This window comes from Gambusia affinis, linkage group LG09 (assembly GCF_019740435.1).
Source record: "Gambusia affinis linkage group LG09, SWU_Gaff_1.0, whole genome shotgun sequence".
In the NCBI taxonomy this organism is placed as follows: domain Eukaryota; kingdom Metazoa; phylum Chordata; class Actinopteri; order Cyprinodontiformes; family Poeciliidae; genus Gambusia; species Gambusia affinis.
Genome location: NC_057876.1, coordinates 14,174,378 through 14,196,157, shown reverse-complemented (window position 1 = coordinate 14,196,157; position 21,780 = coordinate 14,174,378). Strand labels below are relative to the sequence as shown.

Sequence of the window (21,780 nt, the reverse complement as noted above, 5' to 3'; positions counted from 1 at the left end):
GATGAATGGTCAAATATTCGGCCAGAATTATCCCAAGACCTTTGCCAAGGGACCCAAATGTTATTGGGGTAAATGTATATATTTGAGCTTGTGTGAAAGAAAAAAATCAGTATAAACATTTAAATATATATATAAGGCTATACATTGTATTGAATAATGTAAAATATATATTAGCACTATTTAAATGTATAAATCAAATCCCAGTAGAAATAGGACATTTATGTCAATGAGGGCATGTGAACATCTGACTACAAGTATATAAATTTTCTACAGTCCACCCAATAATATATTGATCTTGATTTTCTCTGTTTCAATTAGATCCATGTGATAAAGGTAGTGAATCTATGAGGAGAACCACATTATGGTGGTTATGGCAGTAAGTCTTATATACCCTGATTTTTCTACTTCGTTCCTGCTAATGAGAATCACTGCACAATAGATTCATGAAAGTTCTTAATGCCAGTAGTAGACAAAACCCAAGAAGCAGGAATATTCTTTTTTTCTTGAAAAGGAGCACTTTTGAGAAATTTGACAGCGACCATGTCCTTAAAGCTGCCTTTAAATGGAAATTAAGTCCAAACGGCTGAAAGCTACAGCATAAGATATGGTTTCTGCCAGTAAGCACAGCAGCTAGGACTTTTAATGCTGTTGAAAATATTATGCCAACATTTATCAAACTCTCAGAGCAGCCAGAGTTTGCCAAAATTCACCTTTATTTATCAAAAAAGAAGACCATGAAGAGTAGTGGAAGTTTTCTAGCCGTTTTCTTCCCTCTCATCTCTCCTGCTCTTGTCCTCCATCCCTTCCTTCCTGATCTTAGCAGGAGGTCACAGAGGAGATGTCACTGCCAAATGACCCAATCACTTCGGCAGACACAAACAGCTGACTCAGGGGGAAAAAAGGTTGCACCAGAGGATTCCTATTGCAAGGCAACAGGAATCTTGCACCGAAGGGGGGGTTGGTATAAGGAGGAGACAGTGAGGTGGAAGAGAAAATGGGTGTGGAATAAAGAAGAGCGAGTAAAGGAGTAAAGAAGGGGGGGACCGGGGGGAGGTGTTGCTGGTGTAAGTTGTTCATTTCTGGAACGTTGCTTCAGTTCCACTCGGGAATGATGGAAATATTCCGCGTAGCCAAACCCAGAGTGGAAGGTGTATGGTAATCATGTCGGGGAAGGAATGCCAAATATGTGCGTGAGAACGGAGCTGTGACCTGAGAGCTGCAGGAATTATGGGCCAAAATCCCACAGACCCAGAGGAAGCACACACACCCATATCCAACACATACACACATCATATATTAACAGTGCTCCACCAAGTGCAAATGTGTCCCACATAACTTGTACTCTGAATCTTAAACATTCAGTTATACTGACCGAAGCGGAGCAGTAGAGACCATCCCCTCACAGCAGGCCACTTCTTTAGACTGGAGAAGACACGTTGAACGAGTGGGCTAACGTATTGTGAAAGAAGAAAAGCTAAAGCACATGCAGACGGCCATAAAATGTACCGCATTTCAAATATATCTCTCAAACTGACAGCATTTACAAGATGTGGTATGTGATCCTCTGTAACAGGTTGTTTAGAGTCCAAACTTGGCCACCCAACTGTCAGAGTTAAAGCCTTAAAAACAGGTTGTGCTCTAGCAGGAAAATGAGTAAATACTCCCATCTGGTGGTAAAAGTCAGAAAATATTCTTTTACGTGGAAAAAAAACAAAACATTTGCCGTAGGATTTGCAAACGCACACAAACGATTCCCATTCATTCGTGAGTCTAACCGGGCTGTAGATTACATTTTGTTTCAATTGAGACCAAACTGATGCAACCAGGTTTCCCACTTGGTAAAATGCCTGAAACAGAACAAAGTTATTATAAATGCATGATTGTTTGGGTTTTTCAAGCAAAACTTCCATCCATCCAACTTCTGCCTTTCAGAGATCTGGTTGTGCTGCTGTTACTAATCCAAGTAGGGAAAAGCAAACATCCCTCTGCCCAGTGGCCCTGCCCTGCTCATACTGGACAATTTCAAAGCTCCCAGTGGAATGTGCCTGGAAGACCTTTAGAAGGAAGCGTCCAGGACCAATCCTGATCAGATACACAAATTTACCTCCACAAACTGTCTTTTCTTTGATGTGTAGGACTTCAAACAGCTTCCTTCAAAGGTCAAGTCCAGCCTCCTTTAGAATGCAGCTCCTTTCAGTCACTTGTATGGGACTTTAGCTTTCCAGTCATAATCCATGTGATCGTAAGTGAAGTTTGGAACGACGACAGACTGGTAGTTTTGCTTTTTGCTGTACCGCTTTCTTGACCACAACAGTCTGGCCTGTGTTGCTGTTGACGAGACCACCATTAGTCTTTGGCTCCATCCCACCGTTATCCATGGACAAGACGTCAAGACACTTGAATTCCCCCATTGAGACAAAGACCAACCAACAACCTGGAAAGGGAATGCACCTTTTTCTGTTTGAGAACCTTAGATACTGATTTTTCGGAGCTAAAGCTCAAAATGGCTGTTGTACACTCTAATGCACATTAAAAGTTATGGCTTGAAGACAACAGGACATTGTAATCCACAAAAAGCAAAGTCTCAGAGGTTCCCAAACAAGATTTCAAGGTTTACGCTTAAACCTTGAAATCTAGTCGATGAAAACCACCAGCAGGTTAAGGACTGTGAAGCAGTTTTCACCATGTCAACACTTTAACTAAGGTTAAGTCTTTCCCAATGCCTATTCCTGACTGGGTACAATTCTGAGTAGGTCACATGGAGAGAAAGGACGACTGTGAAATCCACTCATAACACAAACACACACTTTGCACACACACTTGCACACAGGTGAGAACACGCAGACATTCAGGGTTACAGTTGGCTCAACACTCCACCACTGTCAAGTACTTTATTCACAATAAGGTCATTTTCTTCTTTAAAAAATCATTTTAATATACAACACAATTTTTGACAAGACAACTCCGTTTACAGCTAAATTTTGAGCTCTTGAATTCCAGCTTCTCTCGTTACCAAAGCAAGCACTTAGGATGATGGGAGAGAGAAAGATGGCGTGAGAAGGACAGAAAAACAGTGGGGAGGGGGAGTAGGTAGAAAGAATGAGGAGAAGGGCAGGGAGAGAGTGGCAGGAGAAAGAACTATGCTTAGTATGATTTTCTTTGTACTAAGAACCAAAATACTCAAATAAAGTTAGAAAATAACAGTTATAAAAAACAGTAAGAAAGTAAGAATTAAAGAGGAAAAAAAGCAGAGGTGTACCAGGATGCTGTATCCAAGGCAACCTCACATGCATGTCTGACGCTTCTGCTCTGTTCTGCCATTTTCACAAGTCCAAATACACAAAAACACACACGTTCAGAGTGTGCGTGTGCCCCCCCTTATTCCAAACGAACGTGCACCTCGTGGGAGGGGCTGTGAAAGGGAGGCTAAGTGGTGGGGTACGGGGAGAGTGGGGCGCAGAGAGAAAGAGAGAGAGAGAGACGAGGAGGAGGAGCATAATTCTGTGAGAAGGCGCAGGGAAACCTTCTCCAACATTTCTCCCTCTTTCAGTCCCTCGATCTCCCATCCTTCCCTTCTTGCTTAAGAGCCGAGTAAAGAGTCTCTGTCTCCCGTATCACAGCTCCAGTCATCTTCTGTCCAACTGTGCCACTGTGTCTGCTTTTGTCTGTGTAATATATAAATATATATCTATAAGCAATTCCATATCTGTGGAGACCTGTTTTTGGCAGGGGTTAAAATCTGAGGAGCAGAAGCTGCTTTAAGTTTGCTTCAAGGGGACCCAAAAAAGAAAAAGAAAAAAAAAAAAAAAAGAAAAAAAGAAAAAAAAAAAAGAGCTTGTGGGGTTTTGCCAGGTTGACGTTAATACTGTCATTAGTGTACTTTACAAAACATAAATTAGTAGCGGAAGATGAACTTCTTGGGAGAGTTGCGTTGGTTCTGCGGTAGGGAATCCTCATTGGTGTTGGCCTGTATGTACGTTGCTGAACTGGCAGGCAATGAGCACAAGCTTAAGAGTCTGTCAGAACGGGCAGGAGGGGGCTGAGTGGGAGATGGACAGAGAGATGACAAGGAGGAAGGAAAAAAAAAAAAGAAAAAAGATGCGCTTCTTTTCGCAACAGATGCACCCATCAGCCAATCAGCCCTGGATTTCCTCCTATAAAGGGTGAGATGCATTGCGCCACCTAGGGGAAGAAGCACAAATAAAGGGATGCTTGTGAACACAGAAGTGCATCAGGAGAAATGAGAATATCATTGAAAATGTCAGTAAATTAAAGACACAACTTTATTTAAACGTTAATTGGGACGATAAGGCTTTTAGCAACTGAAAACCCAAAAAATGCAGTTTTTTAAAAAATTTAACTGGAGTTGGTTGACTTCTATAGGGGCAAGCTGCCTTCTCGGGTCAATGGACTGATGAGGTGATGATGTATGATTTGTAAAACCAGCCAAAAGCAAAATTTACAACCATCAACAAGATGCAGAAATCCTTTCTGACAAGAGTAAGGAGGTAAGACATAACATTTAAATTTGGAGCGCTGGTCAGCCAACAACAGGATTACTACACTGAGTTCATCCCCCCGAGATGCAGAGACTCTCAACCCAGATTTTATGCTCAGTGTCGACTTCAATGCTGAACAACGCATCCCGTCACGCTGGCTTGCATTTTAAAAATAACAGATGTGCGGAATAAGAATGTATCCATTTGTGATTAATGCATGGCTATAGGGAGCTCAGAGACGGCTCGTTTTCATGGGTTTATGACGGAAATGTTTTGCGAAAAAGGTTGCAGCGTCAATGCTATGTGAAACCCAGGTTGCTTTAAAAGTGGCTGTAATTTCATTTCCATTTCTGGATCTGATGTTCCTCTTAAAGCCACCAGCGTTCAAACCAGTGATCTAGTCAACCATAGTGACACCACTGTGAACAGACCAGATGGGCCTATCGCAAAGCTTGTACAAGTCGTAGCCCATGTTCTGGACACATCTGGGTGTAGGTGGAGTCTTTTTGAATGGACTTTGCTTCACAATCCTCTAAAGGTTGCTTCAATTCCTTCACAGTCATTCATTCCTATCAAATTCCCATTGCTTTTCTTACAATATATTGCTCTGAATAGTCAGCTTCTTTAGTGATTACTTTTTCTGGCTTATCCTCCTTCTGGAAGGCGACGGATTTTTTATTTTTTTTTTGTCAAATTTTTGGCAACAATATCAAAACTGACTAATTTAAGTTAGTTTAATTTGTCACTTTGTGTGCAATAAGGATATAGGAAAAACATTTGATTTTCTTAAAACTGAAACAGATTTTGATGATGACCGAATTTATTGACACAGTAAGCTAATGACATGAGACGGGACATTGAACAGTGATGCTTTTAGGATACCTGCTATCTAGAAATGTACGTGTAGGTGCGGGACGGAGATCGCCCCTCTGACTGGCCATTAGGTGAGACGTTCAGGAAATCCCAGATCAGAATGGTGTCGTCGTGAGAACTGCTGATGATCTGAAACTCATCGAACTGCAGGCGGAAAACACGGCCAGAGTGCTCCTGCAGAAAAACAAGGTGCAAGAACCGTTAGAGTGACAGCTAGCAGAGAGGACATTTCTGGTTTTTTTCTCTCTACTTCTACAACTTTTATATAAACAAGTTTTACATTAGACCATAAAGTCATTTTTCTGGGTGACCATAATAAATGAAATCATTTTAAACAAGTCCTTAAAAGTGGGATATTACAACCTAGCTTGGTGGCATGTGCAAACTACCATTTAGAAAGCAATGCCAAATAAATAAATAAAACTTAACTTATGTTAAAGATGCATTTAAAGACTTGCCTTTTGGCTCCATTTAGTAGGTTATTAGTTTAGAAAGTAACTTAAGGAAAAACAAAAAACACTGATTGGAACAGCTCACCACTAGAGTGCGCAGACATAATGTGCTAGCAGGGGCTCGTGGGTCAAGTGCTGCCTGCAGGTCCCACACTTTTATTTTGCTGGAGAAACAATAAGTCAGAAATGTCAGCAAACAATTCTAGTTTTAGCTAAAAAAAAAAAAAAAAAGTCTCAATAAAACCTCACCCATCGTAGGCTCCGCTGACGATCCTTTTGTTGTCGAAGCGAATGCAGCGCACCAACTCCTCGTGACCTTCCAGCACTCGCAAACATGCCCCGCACTCGATGTCCCATAACCTGCAGAAAGAGAAGCCGATATTAACTTTAACAGCTTCCATTAAACGGCTCAGACATGAAAGAATGACAGATAAAAACACAGCTCATCATTAAAATAATAAATAATAGCTTTATGCTGCTCTTCTGATGTTGTCTGTTTTCAGGTTGGAATGCTCAGGCAATCTGCTACTAATACAAACTTTATTAGAACAATACCCAAACTGTAGAAGTAAAAATATGATCTTAAATCACTTCAGTTGTCATTGTATTTAAAATGTTAGGACTTTCTAAAAAGACGTTTTCTGATTTAGATCATTTGTCTTTTTAATCGCTCCCTACATATGATCTTTACAGGATTCCCCGAAACTTGTTTCAAACTTCATACTTCTCCAGAATCAAATTTCCCTCAAATTCAACAAATTTGGGAAACGTGAAAACACCAAAGTTGGTCTCCAGTTCGGCATTGTGGTAAATGGCTGCTGGATCAACAAAGGACAGCTACATTTCAATTTGATAAATTTTGACTCAAAACTGGACCAGTATTTTCTACAAAAACTACAAATCGTTTATTTAAAGCACAGTTTGTGATATTAACTGTTTTTACTATTATTTTTAAGAAAAGCTACCTTTGAATCAGCTATTTAAAATACAAACTAAACAAGGCCTACAGGGTGAAGAAAAAAAGCTGTGAAATGGCCCTTTTCCAATTTATGAACGAGTGTGCATTTGTGAATGTACTCTAATATTTTAAATTATCAAGTATGTCACAATCTTATAAAAGGCATAATTCTGAGGATTTTTATATATATTTTTTTTATATACCGTAAATCAGATCAAAAGGATTTCTCACATTACCCTATTTGACAACTCCTGCAAACAAAATAAGTCAATTTCAGACAGCAGTGCTGGAACGCCAGACATACCGGATTGTGTTGTCAGATGAGCCGCTGACTACCAGACGATCTCTATACTGTAAACAGGCAATACCCCGCTTGTGACCATTTAGAGTGCGCACAAACTCACAGGTGCTGGTGCTCCACACCTACGTTGCACAAAAAGCATTTTGCATTTATGAGCAGTAATGAAAGCGTGGAAGCACTGAAACTGAATGAAAGCGTCAACAAAACTTAAGATTTTAAGACGACAAAATAACTAATTTTATTAGCCCACCTTGATGGTGCGGTCCCCTGAGGCGGACACAATATATTTATCATCGAAGTCAACGACATTGACAGCAGCACGGTGTCCCACAAGGACGCGCCGCAGGCTGATGTCAGTAGGCGAGGCCATGTCCCACACTGCAATCGAGCGGTCCTTGGAGCAGGTGACCATGAGACCGTTTGCGAATCGCAGGTGAAGAACAGCCTCGTTGTGATGGATCAGCGTGTTCAGTACCTCACCCGTCGTGACTTCCCAAACCCTGCAGAGACGTACAGAGAGACAGGCAGAAGATGGTAAATAGACAGAGAATCCACATTTTCTACATCTGTATCTTTCTAACAGTATGGAAAACCCCACCACTCTCCCTGAGCTGGAGAAATTAAAAAAGTAAGATCAATATCAGGCCACATCATTGGTCCATTATTACTGAATGTAAAGCTTTACTGCACAGTACATGAAATAAAACCTGAAAAATATTGCATTTACACAATAAACTGAATGATTATATTACACACAATGACACTGTGACGGCGACTGGTAAGATTAATCAGGGGTTATAATCAGACCTATTTCACAAGAGAAAAGAGGTAACGACATTACTGCCACCTAATGTTAGCAGCAATACATTACAACCAAATACCTTTAAAGACCTATTAATTTTATTTGAAAATCTGAAAATGAGTGGGCACCTCTAAATGACAGGATTAAATGGAATAGGATAAGACAGAAAGCAAGAAGATGAGAGTGAAAAGATGCAAAAAAGTTTAAGAGGGAAGAAATAAGAATAATGGGAGCAGGACTGAGAAGGAAAGAAAAATAAAATGAGACAGCAGGAAAGATGGTTGGGAAAAAAGATAAGAAACGATGAAACGGGAAGACATGAAACAGAAAAACAAAAACGGAGGCGTGTGTGAAAGAAACCCGTTTACTGTTCCTACCAAGCAGAGAAGCGCCGATACCAAACAACTGCAAAGAGTTTGCATGTGTGAACCCACAGCTGCTTATTGCTAAACTGCACCGCTGGGCACTGAGAATCAAATGCAAAACACATTGGAAAACCTGACAACTAAACCTCCAAACAAAGTGCCGTCAAGCTGTTGCTAAGGAAGTGAGGTCATATTTTCCTTGGATATTATCCAGCAGGCACGGCTGAAGTGTGAAATAACAAGAATTAAAATTGAGCTTCTGTGTGCAGTAGCCAAGCATATGTCAACATAAAAACCCACACCAAGCCTTTGAGTACCTGCAGTGAAACGTATGCAAAAAATCTTTAGCAACAGCTTTGAATGAGTAAACTTTAATATTCATATCCTGTTCCTTCTAAATGTGGTTATTGCCAAGCTGTGTGTTAACAATTAGGAGTAAATGAACAGCTTCCTAATACATCCAATTTTTGGGGAAAATTATACCATCATAAAAAAGCTATACGTTAATGCTTTTTTTTTAATTTTTTTTATTTAAGTACACTTTCCATTTGACTCCGTAGAAAGACTTCAGTGAATCATTTTTATGCAAATTTGTCATGCAAGACACCTCTGCTAGCGCAGCAGAAAAATTTCCCATTTGTGGCTTTTCAACAGCATTTGCTCTTTAAATCTAGTCATGTTGTCATACTCCCAGCAACCACAAACATCTAGTCATCTAAACAGCTAACAGCTTACCATTCGGCACACTGTGGACTTTCAGTCTGTTAATAATTTTCCTGGAAGATAGGTTTGGATTGTACCCAGATGTACATCTATACAATTGTTAAAAGTCGTCATAAAAACGGGTGAGAAACAAGTGAAATGCAAAAAATGCGGGTTCAGAACTTTGACCTTACTTTATCTGATTTATATATTGAGCTTTGCTGCAAGAACAGGCGTCAAAAGTGGGCATGAAAAACGTTTGAGTATTCACTGAGGTATTGCGTATTTGACAGAACGGGTTGCTTAGTGACCATGATCATATGTTTTTCTTGATCCAGAAGATGGGAGCAAATCAGTCAATTTAAAAGGAATTCAAAGCATAAGAAGCAATAATGTTGAATAAGGTCTAACCACTATGGGGTTTAGAAAAAAATATATTTTTCAGCTTTGCATTAATGCAGTGAAAGCCTGACCCCATCAGCCACTGGGGGCTCCCTGATGTCTGACGGGATGCTCTTCATTCAGCCATGTGGGAGAGTCCTGAGCTCAGCGATGTGCGCTGCTGTAGCATTAGTCATCAACTATTACGTCGTTTAAAGCAGCACAACAAGTTTATGAAGCAGGAAACAAGAAACATAAAAAGTAAATAGGTTTGCAAATAAAGGACTGCCAAAATAAACATTTTAAAGCTGATTTGTCAACTAAATGATCTAATTGCAAAATTACAAAAATAAATAAATTTAAAACAAAACTGGCAGGTAACGTTTAAATACCTATATAAAAACAAATACCTATTAAATGTAATTGATCCCAAATCTTATTTCTTTATTTTTTTTGTTACCTTCCACTGTTAAGAGACTAATTAAAAATAATTTTGTGGAAAAAGGTATAAAGCATTTTATGACGAGTGTGTCAGACACTGTCTCATCCTATTAGGATGTTGCATTTATTGAGTTTGGAGGCAAAGTGAACACCAAACAGGCTTCTGTAGTTCCCAAGCACCAGTGGGGGTTTTTGCAGATGGAGGATCTGTAGTCTTGCTGCCATGCGAGGATAATTACTCAGCAAAAAGTTCAGTTCAGTGACAAATGTCTAATCTTAGTGGCAACACCAGGTTGATGTTATTTTTAGATAATCAATTGTCCTAATATTAGGATGGATCAGTGTGTAGAAAAGTGATAGGGTGTGTCCACGAAGTTAATAGACACACCCTAGAGAAATAAAAACTAAATAGTTTTCAGGCAAATGAGTTATAAATTTGTAACACAAAGAAAAGTAGAAAGATAAAAATCCAAATGACCATAAATACATAATTCTTACAGACCTTCACCTACATACAAATAACTAGCAGACAAAGTTTTGTTTTCAGTATTTAAAGCATTTTATACAGCACCAAGAAAATCTACAAATTGAAGCCGCTAAAGGTTCTCTCAATAAGATGCCAAAAAAAAAAAAAACCTCTAGAGAAAAGAGAATTTGTTTCCAGCTTTTTGGAGCAAAGTTGCTGCATTTCCCTCCTCACACATTTCTGCTTACTCCTAATTATTCTTACCCTTTGTCACTTATTTGTCTTTCCAAAAGGACAAATTCTGGTGTTTGAAACTTTGCGTCATTCAAACTAAATAAGTGTCAGACATCTTTTTATTACGGCAACATTTTTTTGAAATTAAATGTTTGAAAAGTGGCGTTTTTGGAAAGCAACAGAATGTAGGCTGGCTACCTGAGCTGATAACCTGACCAACCGACTCGCACAAGAACATATCTACAAAGGGCAAAAATATTCTGCGCAATAAGGACAGTTTTTATGAACTGCAACAAAATTTAACTGGCATTTGAGGAAATAAGAAAACATTTTAAAGACTCCCACTGATTTATCTTAAATTCCCTTGTTGTGGCTGCAGTGGAGTTACTGCCTGTAGATGAAAGAAGCCGTTTTCAAAATGATTGTCATGACTACAAGAAAAGCGACCGATTCTTCAAGCAGCAACTGTCAACACACTCACCTGTGTTTTCTCACTTACCATAAGCAAGTGTATCTGTGTATCGATATATGAATGATATTGTACTTCAGTTACATTATCCGCTCATATTACAGTTCGTAGTCTGTGTGTTTTAGTGCGACAACGCCATTCAGTCCAATGCTTACTCTCTAATCAGAATCAAAAACACATGCTGTTCTTGCTGCAGTAATAAGTTTGTCATACCTGACAGTCGAGTCAGAAGACCCAGTGACGATGACTCTCTCATCATACTGGAGACACAATACTGAGCCTGTGTGGCCGGTCAGTACCTTCAGACATTCCAGTGTTTGTTTATCCCAGATCTGCGAAAGAAAAGGAAGGGAATGAAGAAGATGAGTGTGTGAAGGGGAGATCCTGGCAGGGAAGGACACTGTGAAAGAGAAAGAATATGTGGTTTTGCAAACAGTGCAGATTTGGGTCACGCCAAGAATGGCCTGTTCTTGCAGCCATGTCCTTTCACCGTTTATGCTCCATTTCTCTGCTGCTCTGCATGCAAATCAGAGCCATCAGGGTCTTCAATGGCCATGTGTCAGCCTCCTCCATAAAATTTAAGAGTCGCTTCTCGCCTCCCACCATTAACCCCTTGCTGTCTCTTGACTCAGGACAACACACCAGAGCCGAATCCTTTTATCCCATAATTCACTGGTGCCTGGTCTAAGTACCTGGTGTTTCAGCTAGGCACCACAAAGAAGAAGGATGTAAGCTAGTCTGCGCCAGAACAACATTTCATTTCTAAATACATAAACACTGGCTTGACTAAATCAACTGTGCTGAGAATGCTGCACTGCTTCGGGCAACGCATTTGGTTCTCCTTTGCTGGTGGTACCAAACAAAGCCATTGGGATCAATGTTAATTACTTCAATGTGTCCATGTGGACCAGAGAGGCAGACAGAAACAGGTCAACAATGTGTTTAACTGTCTCGGTTCAAGAAAACAGGTTGGGAAGTCTACAATTACTCTGTAAAACTATACAAGTTAAGTGTGGTGCTGAACTTTAGCTGCTGATGCACTTTAATTTCCCAACTGAGGGACAAACATTTACTCTATTTTTGACCAATTGGCTTTATATTGGAAAGATGAATGAGATTAGAGATTAGAGACCACAGCTGCCTGTGAATGGTTAAAAGCTGTGAATACTTGAGACCCCCTCTAAAAGCAATTATAGAACTAGATTTTCTTTTAAAAAGTTCTAAAAGAATTCCCATATATTAGAAAGATGAATGAAATTAGAGATTAGGGACCACTGTACTCACTACTCAACTGAACAGGGAGTACAAATAATATTAACTTACATTCCAAGGAAAAATCTGCAAATTGGAGAATAAACAAAATGTATTGTACATTTTGGCTACATGAATATTAGTCAAAGTATTAAACTTAATGTCATCTTTGAAAAAGCATATGCGGACAATCCTTTTTTTTTTCTCTTAAGCAACTTAATTGTGGTTCAATTTGTGATCTGAATTATGTGGCATTCATATCAATATGTGTTTAAAAAAAAAAAAAAAAGGTGAGGGGATAGTTTTGCAAATTGACATACCTTGATGGAGTTGTCCCTAAGGCCACTGATGATCTTCTCATCATCGTACTGGAGACAGTAAACACCTTTACTGTTTTCTGAGCGACACTGAATCCTTTGCAAGTTGTGTCTGCCACATCGCCAATTAGCCTCAATTGTCTGCAAAGAGGAAAGCAAAGATAAGAATAACAAAATAAACAAGCATTCATAAAATAAAACAAAAAAAAAACAAACAAAAAAACAGGTACCATCACTAAAGTATCAAGAAAGTGAATTCCTGAAATGTGAAACTTGCTGTTGCTTTTAACAATACCACCAGCGGAAAAGTAAATATTTTGTTAATCCATCATAGCAACACACTTCATTTTAGTTTAGCGTCAATATTAAAATATGTGGATAAAGTCGCACAGAATAAGCAATCACAGGAAAGGCAGATAATAAAAATAAGTAGAACCACTTTTTGCTAATTGACGAGAGCAAAAAATATTTATGCTCAATAATAAGCCCTCTCTGACACTAATAACTTATTCTGTTGTGCGCAACTTTTGATCCTCTGATTTACGCTGCACTTAACTTGGAACATTTGGTCTTTCTTGGCTCCAAGCTCTGCCAGCAAAGTGAAACGAGCAAGAAACATGAATTGCTCTTAACACATCGCGCACACCAGCCAAGGTGGAGTCTTACAAGACAAAATTTACTTCTTGTAGATAACAGTTGCACAAGCTCCACAAAAATATTTGTAGGGAGCCTCCATTACTCAACTGAGCAGCGAGTACAGATCAGGAGCCAGAGCGATCTTACTACAGAGTCTCATAGATGGTTACAAAAAGGGTTATATCTAAATACCCTAAATCAAAGATATGGGGATATTACAATAAATAACTCCAATAAACTCCCCAAACAGAAATTAAAAAAATGAATGCAAGTAAATTATGCACATTTCAAACTAACAATTAAATGTGTATTTTTTTTTTTTTTTTTATTTCTCTGGACACCATTTATATAAAACAGCCATTTTTTTTTTAAATGAGGGTGGATAAGATGTCATAAGCACAAAAAGAAATGGCATTTTGCCATTTTAAATTAAAACTAAACTAATAAATAATCTTTTAAAATAATAAATTAAACTATGCCTTACCTCTATGTCTTGAATGATCTTAGGATAAAGAGAGTGATAGTAGGAGTTAGGTGGGATTTCTGATGTGCGGTTCTTGAACAAATATTTCTCCCTGGGGTATGACAAAAAAAAATATACAACATAAGAAAGGCAAATACAGTTTTTAGCAGAATTTATTTTACCTTTAACAACCTGAAGACAAGAATAAATAATCTATTACAGTAATCTTGATGTTTATTTTATCCAACTTCTCTGAAGATACAAGACTAACAACTAGCAACCTTTTTTGCTATAAAAACTGGTTTTGCTTTTATCCTCACCACTGGTGTCTTTCAGACAGGCCTTTCCAAAGCGGATCGGTCCGGACCATTCGCTCAATGAGCTTCTTCCACAGCATACCCTCAGAGATTACCCTCTGCCACTCTTTACATACCAGCTCTGCAGCACAAAGCGAACGTGCATCCAGAAAAGACAGGATGTTCTCTGCAATGTGATCCAAGCCTTGGGCTGGAGAGAGGGAACAGAGGTGAGCGTGAACAAGCCAAGGCAGCAAATTAACACAATTCTGTCAAGTCAATTTTCGTTTGCCAATGGGTGCGTTTTTGTTTCTTTCTTTTTTTTTTTCCAGCAGTTCTGCAAACGCATTGAGCAATTTTGCAGCACAAACTTACAATGTTATTTTCTGTTAAACAGCTTTCAAAAGTTTTCAATTCCTATGATTTAAAACTCAATTTACAGGGCAGCGAACACCGTGCTTATTAAAAGTTGTAACCGTGTTACATTACTGCACATTTGTACCTGGCAATGCAGTGATGAAATCCCTCTGCAGCATGGGTTTGAGGTAGGAGTTGATGTGGCCGTGCTGGTAGTGGCACATACGGGATATCAGCCGCTCGACAAACTCCACTTGGTCGGCCTCTGACCACTGGTCAAACAAGGCGATGCAGTGTTCCTTCTCCTTCTCATAGTTCCCTTCTGATGGACGCTTGCGAGACCCTATTAAAGGACCGTTAGTAAGCTGAAAAGCAATAGGAAAAGCTGATTAGTGAAATGTCCCCTGCTTGTTCTGCTTAGCTTTATAGCATTTTCATAAGAGTTCAACTAGATACAATTTATGTAAACGGAGATAAATCTGGTATAAGTGATAACTTGGGTTTTGGTTTTCAGTTTCAAACAGTTTGATGTTATCAGTGGAACAGAGTAAATCCTATCCATCTAATGATACCAAGATCCTGATGCCATTTTCATTGCATCTGTTGACACAAGGTTTCTTCAAGTCTCAATAAACTTTATTTAGGAAGTGTAGTTGCTTTTTAAAATTAGAAGTTTATTTCAACACCTGCAAGAATTACAAAAATTAACCTAAGGAATGTTTCGACTAAAGGAACCTTTTCCAAGTCATTTCCTGTGGCCAACTTTTAACCCCTGGAGGTCAAACAACATGCAGAGTAAAAACGCATTAATGGGGTCAAATTTTAGGCCCAGGTAGGAATAGCACTTTTCTATCACCCCCGAGGCTTTGAGATGTACTTGTGCAGAACATTATGAGCATTATATTTCGGCAATTTTTGTCTGAAACTCTTCAACAGTACAACATTTCTGTTAACTTTAACTAAAATCTCACAAAGTGTTTGACACCAATGCTGGTGTTTTCCTTAAATTCAAAAGCAATTGCCACAGAAGCTAATGATTCCTGACAGTATCAACATACTATATAAAAAAAAGCAAAAAAACTATATGTGCCACACATTAATTTTTATATTGGGGTTTTACAAAAAGGATATGTTTCATCCAAAATTGAGTATTCATATTAGGTCATTTCCAGACACACCTTCACCATTGTAGTCTTCTTTGGCGACAGGTCGTCCACTAAGGTCTGTGACTCCATCCCTGACGTGGTCTGTAGAAAAAAAAAAAAAGAGAGACAAAAAACACAAAGAAGGCAAAGCTTAGTGAAGCTCTTTATTATAGAATGTAAAAGCAACTTTAGGCGTTTAGGAAGGCAGCAGTGTGGACAGAGTTTTGCAAAAGTAGAGTCACAAATGCAGCCAAGGACAGACAGGTTACCGCTGAGATTTCAGATAAGTGAACGCAACAAACAGCCGTGCCTACACACACACACACACACACACACACACACACATACTGAAACAAACGAAGAGTCTAAAACAAAAGGAATCTGTTTGCTTGTCTGTGACGTGGGCTAAGTAGTCTGGACAGGAAATTAAATCGCAAAATTATGGGCATTTCATTGGCACCAACTCAGGCATGGCAGCAGAGAAAGAAGAAAGTAGGACAAAGGAAAGATTCTAACAATTTCTAGCAGGGATTCTGGCCAAAATGTATTATTGTTATTATTCACTTATATCAATTACAATGGGAAATGGTTTATTTACCAAATCATTGCTGACAGAAGAGTGAGAAACTCCTTTCAGATATATATTTATTATGCAAGATTGTTTTAGCTCACATGGACTTCACAGATTGTTAAGCAACAGTCACAAATTTAGAAAATTGTTTTCATCATAAATTATATGATGACAAGGTCCAGCTGCATTCTGAGCAAGGATGGGCGTTAGGCACTTCAACTTTTATTACAATAATTAGTATTTATAGCAATGACGTTGAAGTGACGATATAAAAGTACAGACAAATTCATCCCAACCTTTATGGCATAAATTTGATTGTGCATACTGTCAAAGCAAAAACAGCTTAAAAACTGAAACCACTATTAAAATGGGTAATGCATGTAAAGAGTGACATTTAGTAGTGTGACTACAAATAATGGCATTGAAACATATTTTTGAAAGATGGTTATATGGAATATTATGGAACTACCAGCGGGGGAAAACAAAAACATTAAAAAGTCAAACTTTTGTGATATTAAGACATACTTTTAAACAATACTGATCAACTTTGTGTTTGCAGCATGTCACAGATTGCTTCTTACAGGTTTGCGTATGTCCAAAGCTCCCAACTCTTGATGTTGGGTTAGGTTATCCTTCTAAAACAGTCAAAATTGCATCTGTAGTAGTAAAATGTTCAACGAACGCTGGCGTGATCGTGCTGGTTCTTTGAAATTAGCAGAACATTGAACAGAACAGAGTGAACCGAAAACTAAATGACATACAGCTCAACAGCCACATTCTTATCGGAATAAAAATGACACACACACACAAACGCTTTACCTTCAAATGAATCATTACTATTCTTTGTATTTACTATTCTTGTGGTGAGTCAGAGCCACACCACAAAAATGACTTTGATTGGGGCGGGGGGAAAGTAAGCAAAAAACAATGAGGTGGTAATAAAATGACAGTTAGTGCTACTGTGGCAAAACAGAAGTTATCATCAGTATTCTGATTTATAAGCACTGGAACAGTTAAATAATGTGGCCCTTCTGTGGCCCAAGAACAGTCTGTTATGCAAAACTGGGCAATTTTGGATTGATTGGTCCTGTCCAGAGACCAGCAGATAAGAAACTGAAAATGATTAATAAAATCACAAAACTGGGTCATGCTGATGCAAACACTCTACGTCTACTGATACAGAACATGACGTACTGAGGGAAGAGGTGCTAAAGAATGAAGTGAGAGGAAGGACACAAGGTGTAAGAAGCCATTTAAAAGGAAACTGCACTTTGATGACGTCTAGATGCTTGTGGTTTATTCAAGATGCAGGAAAGTGAAACTTATAGCAGGACGAAACAAAGGTTTTGAGCTTTTTGTGCTCTTAGTTTGTTTTTATAAATTCTAAAAGTATGGGGCGTGCTGTGGTGGCGTAGGGGATAGCGCGACCCACGTTTGGAGGCCTTGCGTCGTCGATGCGGGTTCAATTCCCGGACCCAGCGACATTTACCGCATATCTTCCCCCCCTCCTCTTCCCCCCTTTCCTGTCAGCCTACTTTCATATAAGGGACACTAGAGCCCACAAAAAGACCCCCTGGAGGGGAGGAAAAAAAATCCTAAATGTATGGTAAATATTTAGCTAGCTGATAATACAAGATTTTAAAACTCAAAAATTGTGACATTCCCTATACGAATAATGCTCACAGCAGAAAGCAGAGGAAAATAAAGTTGTGAAAGCAGTTTTTAATACCTATTTATAGAGAACCCAAAATATATTGACAAATATTTACAAAACCAAATATTGGAAATTGGTCACAATTCTGTTCGGTGCATCTTTATAACTTGGTGTTAAAAAAAAAAAATAAAAAATAAAAAATAAAAAATAAAGTTTTAAAACCTGAACTGGTATTTTTTTTTTTTTTTGTAAAATCGGCAACCCTTCAACATTTACCAAAGCAGACAGGAGACACAGCTGGGATGGTCTTGTTGGTGTTCATGCAGAGCAGAAGAAGATGAGGAAGAACAAATCAAAAACTGACCAGGTTACGCCAGGCAGGCAAGCAAGCATGTAGCCTGTTAAGAGCTTTAAGGAGCCCCCCCCACCCCCTGACCCTCACACCTCCAGGTAGGAGAGAAAGTATTACTCCTCAATGCAAGGTTATTCTCTGGTAGCCATGGGAGTACTTTCTCGATTTCCTTTGAAGTACTTCAATATTTTGAGAATATTCAGCTTGTCTAATATCTAGTTTTATAACAAGCAGCTTTGTTTCTTGGCAAAAATTGGGCTACTAGCAGGCGCAAGAGAACGGGACCAGAGAAGAACCCAAAAGCTGAGCAGGGGAAAAGGAGAAGAGAAGGTTGGATGGTAATGTGGACTGTGAGTGGGTGCTGTCTGTCTGGACCAGGGTGGCATGAGCAGTCATGTGGAGAGGTCAAAGTAAAAACAGAAAGGATGAAGAGATGGCAAGGGAGGAAGGGAGAAAGGGGGGAGTAGCAGAATTAAGAGGAGAGAGGCAGAACCTGGTTGTGAGCCCGGGTGGAGGGGATGCTCTGCAGGCACCTGAGTGCACACAAACTCTCAGCCACCGAGGAGCAGCCCAGCCAGAGAGAGCGAGGCACAGAGCACTGTGTGAAAGAGAGAGAGGAAGGGAGGAAGGGAAGAGGAGAACGAAGTGGAAAGGGTGAGGGAGGAAGAGAAAAGAAAGAGCAGGAAACCAGAGATGGGTCGTAAAGAAAACAGAAGAGGAAGGATGACGAGGAGAGTTGATTGAAGGAAGCCAAATAATTTTAGTGAATGGATAAGTCAATGGGTGGACAGATGGGTGAAGTGGTGGAGTTGGTGAACAACAGGACAAGTGAATTATGGTTTCAGTGCAAGAGTACAAAATTAATGGGTAAATTAATAGGGTTTGGTTTGAAATTGAGAGAGGGCGAGTGTTTAACCATCAAAGGTGAGGAGAGAAAAAGGGGAAGAGGTGGGGGGATAGTGAAGGGAAAAACCAGTATTAGAGCTACACACACATTTGGCACAGTGAGCGTAGGAACACACACTCATTCACACAAAAGGTACAGACTGGTAAACGCACACACACACCAAAGCAATAATAGACATGAATAAAGTGGAGATAGGTAGAGGAGAGGGAGGGGCAACGGGATTAATTTGTAGAATATTTTCATTTTTATGGTGACAGAAACCCAACCCTCTGTTCTGCCATCCCCACTCATGAATGGTTAGTGGATAACACCAGGACAAATAAATAAATAAATAAAAATAATCAAACCAATCACAAAGACACAAACTAAGCAGGATTCAAAATTGCTGACATGCCTTAAAATCTTCTGTCCACTTGACCTAAAGAGTTTTTCAGTTCCATGTGTAAATTTCTTGATATCTCATTTAAGAAAATAAGGAAGTGGAAAATCAAAGTCTATAAACAACAGATGTGAATAAGAACTTAAACAAGCAATTTCAACTACATCTGCAGGTTTAGTAAGTTTGTTCCTGAATCCATTTGTAGTTTTATGCATTAGACCTTGTCACAGTGTTCTTGAAATTTCACAATTACGTGAAGAGACCACAGAAACTTCTATTAAGAACACAATACTTCTATTAATCAAGTTCACACGTAATTTTCTAAATCATACTTCTCTGAACTCGGGAAAGCTTCTTTGTTTTGGGATAAGGTAACAAAACAGCTCTCGAATATATTAAAAAACAATGTAACTTGACATATTAGGCTATGTGCGGTAGGTTTGTATTTTATTACAAGAGGAACCGAGAGTCGTTCGGTATTTCTAATGTGTAATATCTATCCAAATAACTGTATATTAATTATTTTATGTTTACGTTTAAGAAAATAAAAGTGTTTTTGAATTATAAAAAAAGCTGATGCAGTTTTCTCCAACTACTGCCGCTATAATGTTAATCTTAGCTAAGATTTGTTAAGCTAATATGGGCTAGCTACCTAGCTCACAGAGAAGGCTAATAAAAAATGCGTTAACGGTTACCTAAATATCATATTTTTCGAATAAAACTGATATTAAGGCAATAGTTTAAATTAATACTTGCCATAGGTACAAACATTCGCTTTTTAGTACGGAGATGTATGTGAAGAACGTGAGGTATATTTAGCCCGCTAGCTCCGAAGCTAGGTGCTAATGCTCGCTGACAGTGGGATAGCTATGTGAATGAAAAGGCAGTACACTTCCTTCTACGCACTTTAGAAATATAAACAGACGATGAGCATTTTGTTACGATAGTCGCTACCTGTAGTTGTGTTTTTGTATATCTGGTTGATCGCCAAAAATGCTACAATGTGTGAAGTCTGACCATAAACAACATAGTATAAAGGGGTTAGGCGTATATTGACGTGGTTCGTCGCCTCTTAGCCAGTGTTAGCCGGGTAGCTAGATAAGTATCAGACAGGGCCCTGTTAAAGTGGCGCAGCGTCACCGCAGTGAACACTACACCAAGAATTCTCACCAGTCTTCCGGCGACGACCAGTTATAAGCCCTACTACTTCGTCATTAGTTATAACCTCGTCTCAAAACAACACACATTTAATATGTTTTAAATGACCGTCCGAAGCTCTTGTTTGACCATCGCTGTGTTAAACATTCGTAGCGAAATGTACCGATATGTTCAGGCCCTCCCTCTCTGATTTCTGGTCCCCCTCCTTTCTCCTCCACCTCTCTCGACAAGCCGCTTCAGTTCACTCCTATCGTCGAATCGAGCTTCGGCGCCTTTACCAAACAAAAGCCTGACAGCTACCTCGTCGGATGTATGGTGTGCTAACACTGGATTTGATCTTACCATCAGTTCCACCGTTTTGTCTTCCATCTCCGGCTCCATGTTGATGAACCCCCCCGAAAGTCGCTGTGAAAATGGAAACCCAGCCCTGCGTCGGCGGCCCGCAAATTCAGAGACGTCATTCACTTCGCGCAACCACACAGCTTCAGTAAGGCAGCGTTAAAAGGGTGGGTGGGGGATGGGAACGCCCATCTAATAAAGAAGCACGCTGATTGGATGGATTTTGACTAAGGAGGTGTGGCCTATCTGCTTCGGCTTTTATTGATTGGCTTACTGCGCTACTAAGGCTTTCCCCGGTGACTCCCCCAAACAAAAAGGCAAATGGATGAAGATGCTGTTGCTATCCTGAAGAGGGATACACCAAGGCAAAATCAATCATCCGCATAGCGTTGCTATGAAATGATGCAGAATGTTGGCCATTGAAACCAGTTGTGACTAGAGGGCTGTGTCAGAATTTACATAATACACAGTGTTCAGTATTGTTTGCAAATACTTGGAAAGGTTTTAAGTTTCTTTGCTTTTCCATTAAGTTACAGCATGCCTCAAGTTGTAACTTAAGACAGCATGAAGCATTTCCTTATATTCGGATAACACTAAATATAAGAAAATGGGACTAAAAATGCACAAAGTTTGAAAATGTAACAGCTTTCTTTTAAAATGTACTTAATTATTTAATAATACTCTTGGATAGAATGCAGTCACTAAAAATTATGTAACAAAATGTTAAACACACTTAAACGTTTTCTAGGGATATTGTCTCAGAATTTTGAATGTAATATTTTAAGATATGTTATTTCAGCCAATGGAAAAAACAATGCACAGGGATAATGAAAGTAATTAGTTTTTTTCCTAGACAAAATGCAAAATGCACTGAGTATTAAAAACTTAAGGTTTATATACATATATATATATAACAAAAAATTTAACAACTAACCTCTCCACGTATTCACAACCAATTATTGATAGCCACTTATTTAGCAAATAAAAGGAGCTTACAGTCTTTTCACAAAAC

The 21,780-nt window shown here is 39.1% G+C and overlaps 1 protein-coding gene across 3 annotated transcripts; it reads right to left on the bottom strand.

Annotated features, from left to right (window-relative positions):
• Window positions 1-2,877: 2,877 nt before the first annotated feature.
• fbxw11a (F-box and WD repeat domain containing 11a) lies at window positions 2,878-20,932 on the bottom strand. 3 transcript variants are annotated; one of them, XM_044126227.1, is made up of 13 exons: window positions 20,772-20,932; window positions 15,442-15,510; window positions 14,409-14,628; window positions 13,931-14,117; window positions 13,632-13,722; window positions 12,515-12,652; window positions 11,157-11,275; window positions 7,334-7,583; window positions 7,087-7,205; window positions 6,074-6,184; window positions 5,910-5,988; window positions 5,382-5,546; window positions 2,878-4,182 (listed from the first exon to the last, which is right to left on the bottom strand). In XM_044126227.1, the coding sequence occupies exons 1-12, from the start codon at window positions 20,808-20,810 to the stop codon at window positions 5,385-5,387; spliced, it is 1,584 nt and encodes a 527-aa protein (XP_043982162.1). In that variant the 5' UTR covers window positions 20,811-20,932; the 3' UTR covers window positions 2,878-4,182; window positions 5,382-5,384. The 3 variants fall into 3 exon arrangements, with proteins under 3 accessions (XP_043982162.1, XP_043982163.1, XP_043982164.1); XM_044126228.1 differs by lacking the exon at window positions 20,772-20,932 and adding an exon at window positions 20,442-20,465; XM_044126229.1 differs by lacking the exon at window positions 20,772-20,932 and adding an exon at window positions 18,479-18,555.
• Window positions 20,933-21,780: the final 848 nt, after the last annotated feature.

Coding starts and splice junctions, on each gene's coding strand:
- fbxw11a (XM_044126227.1), bottom strand. CDS start 20,810: ATGGAGCCGGAGATGGAAGACAAAACGGTGGAACTGATG. Junction 15,511..20,771: donor ACAAAACGGTGGAACTGATG/GTAAGATCAAAT, acceptor TTTTTTCTACAG/ACCACGTCAGGGATGGAGTC. Junction 11,276..12,514: donor TTAGGGACAACTCCATCAAG/GTATGTCAATTT, acceptor TTTCTTTCGCAG/ATCTGGGATAAACAAACACT.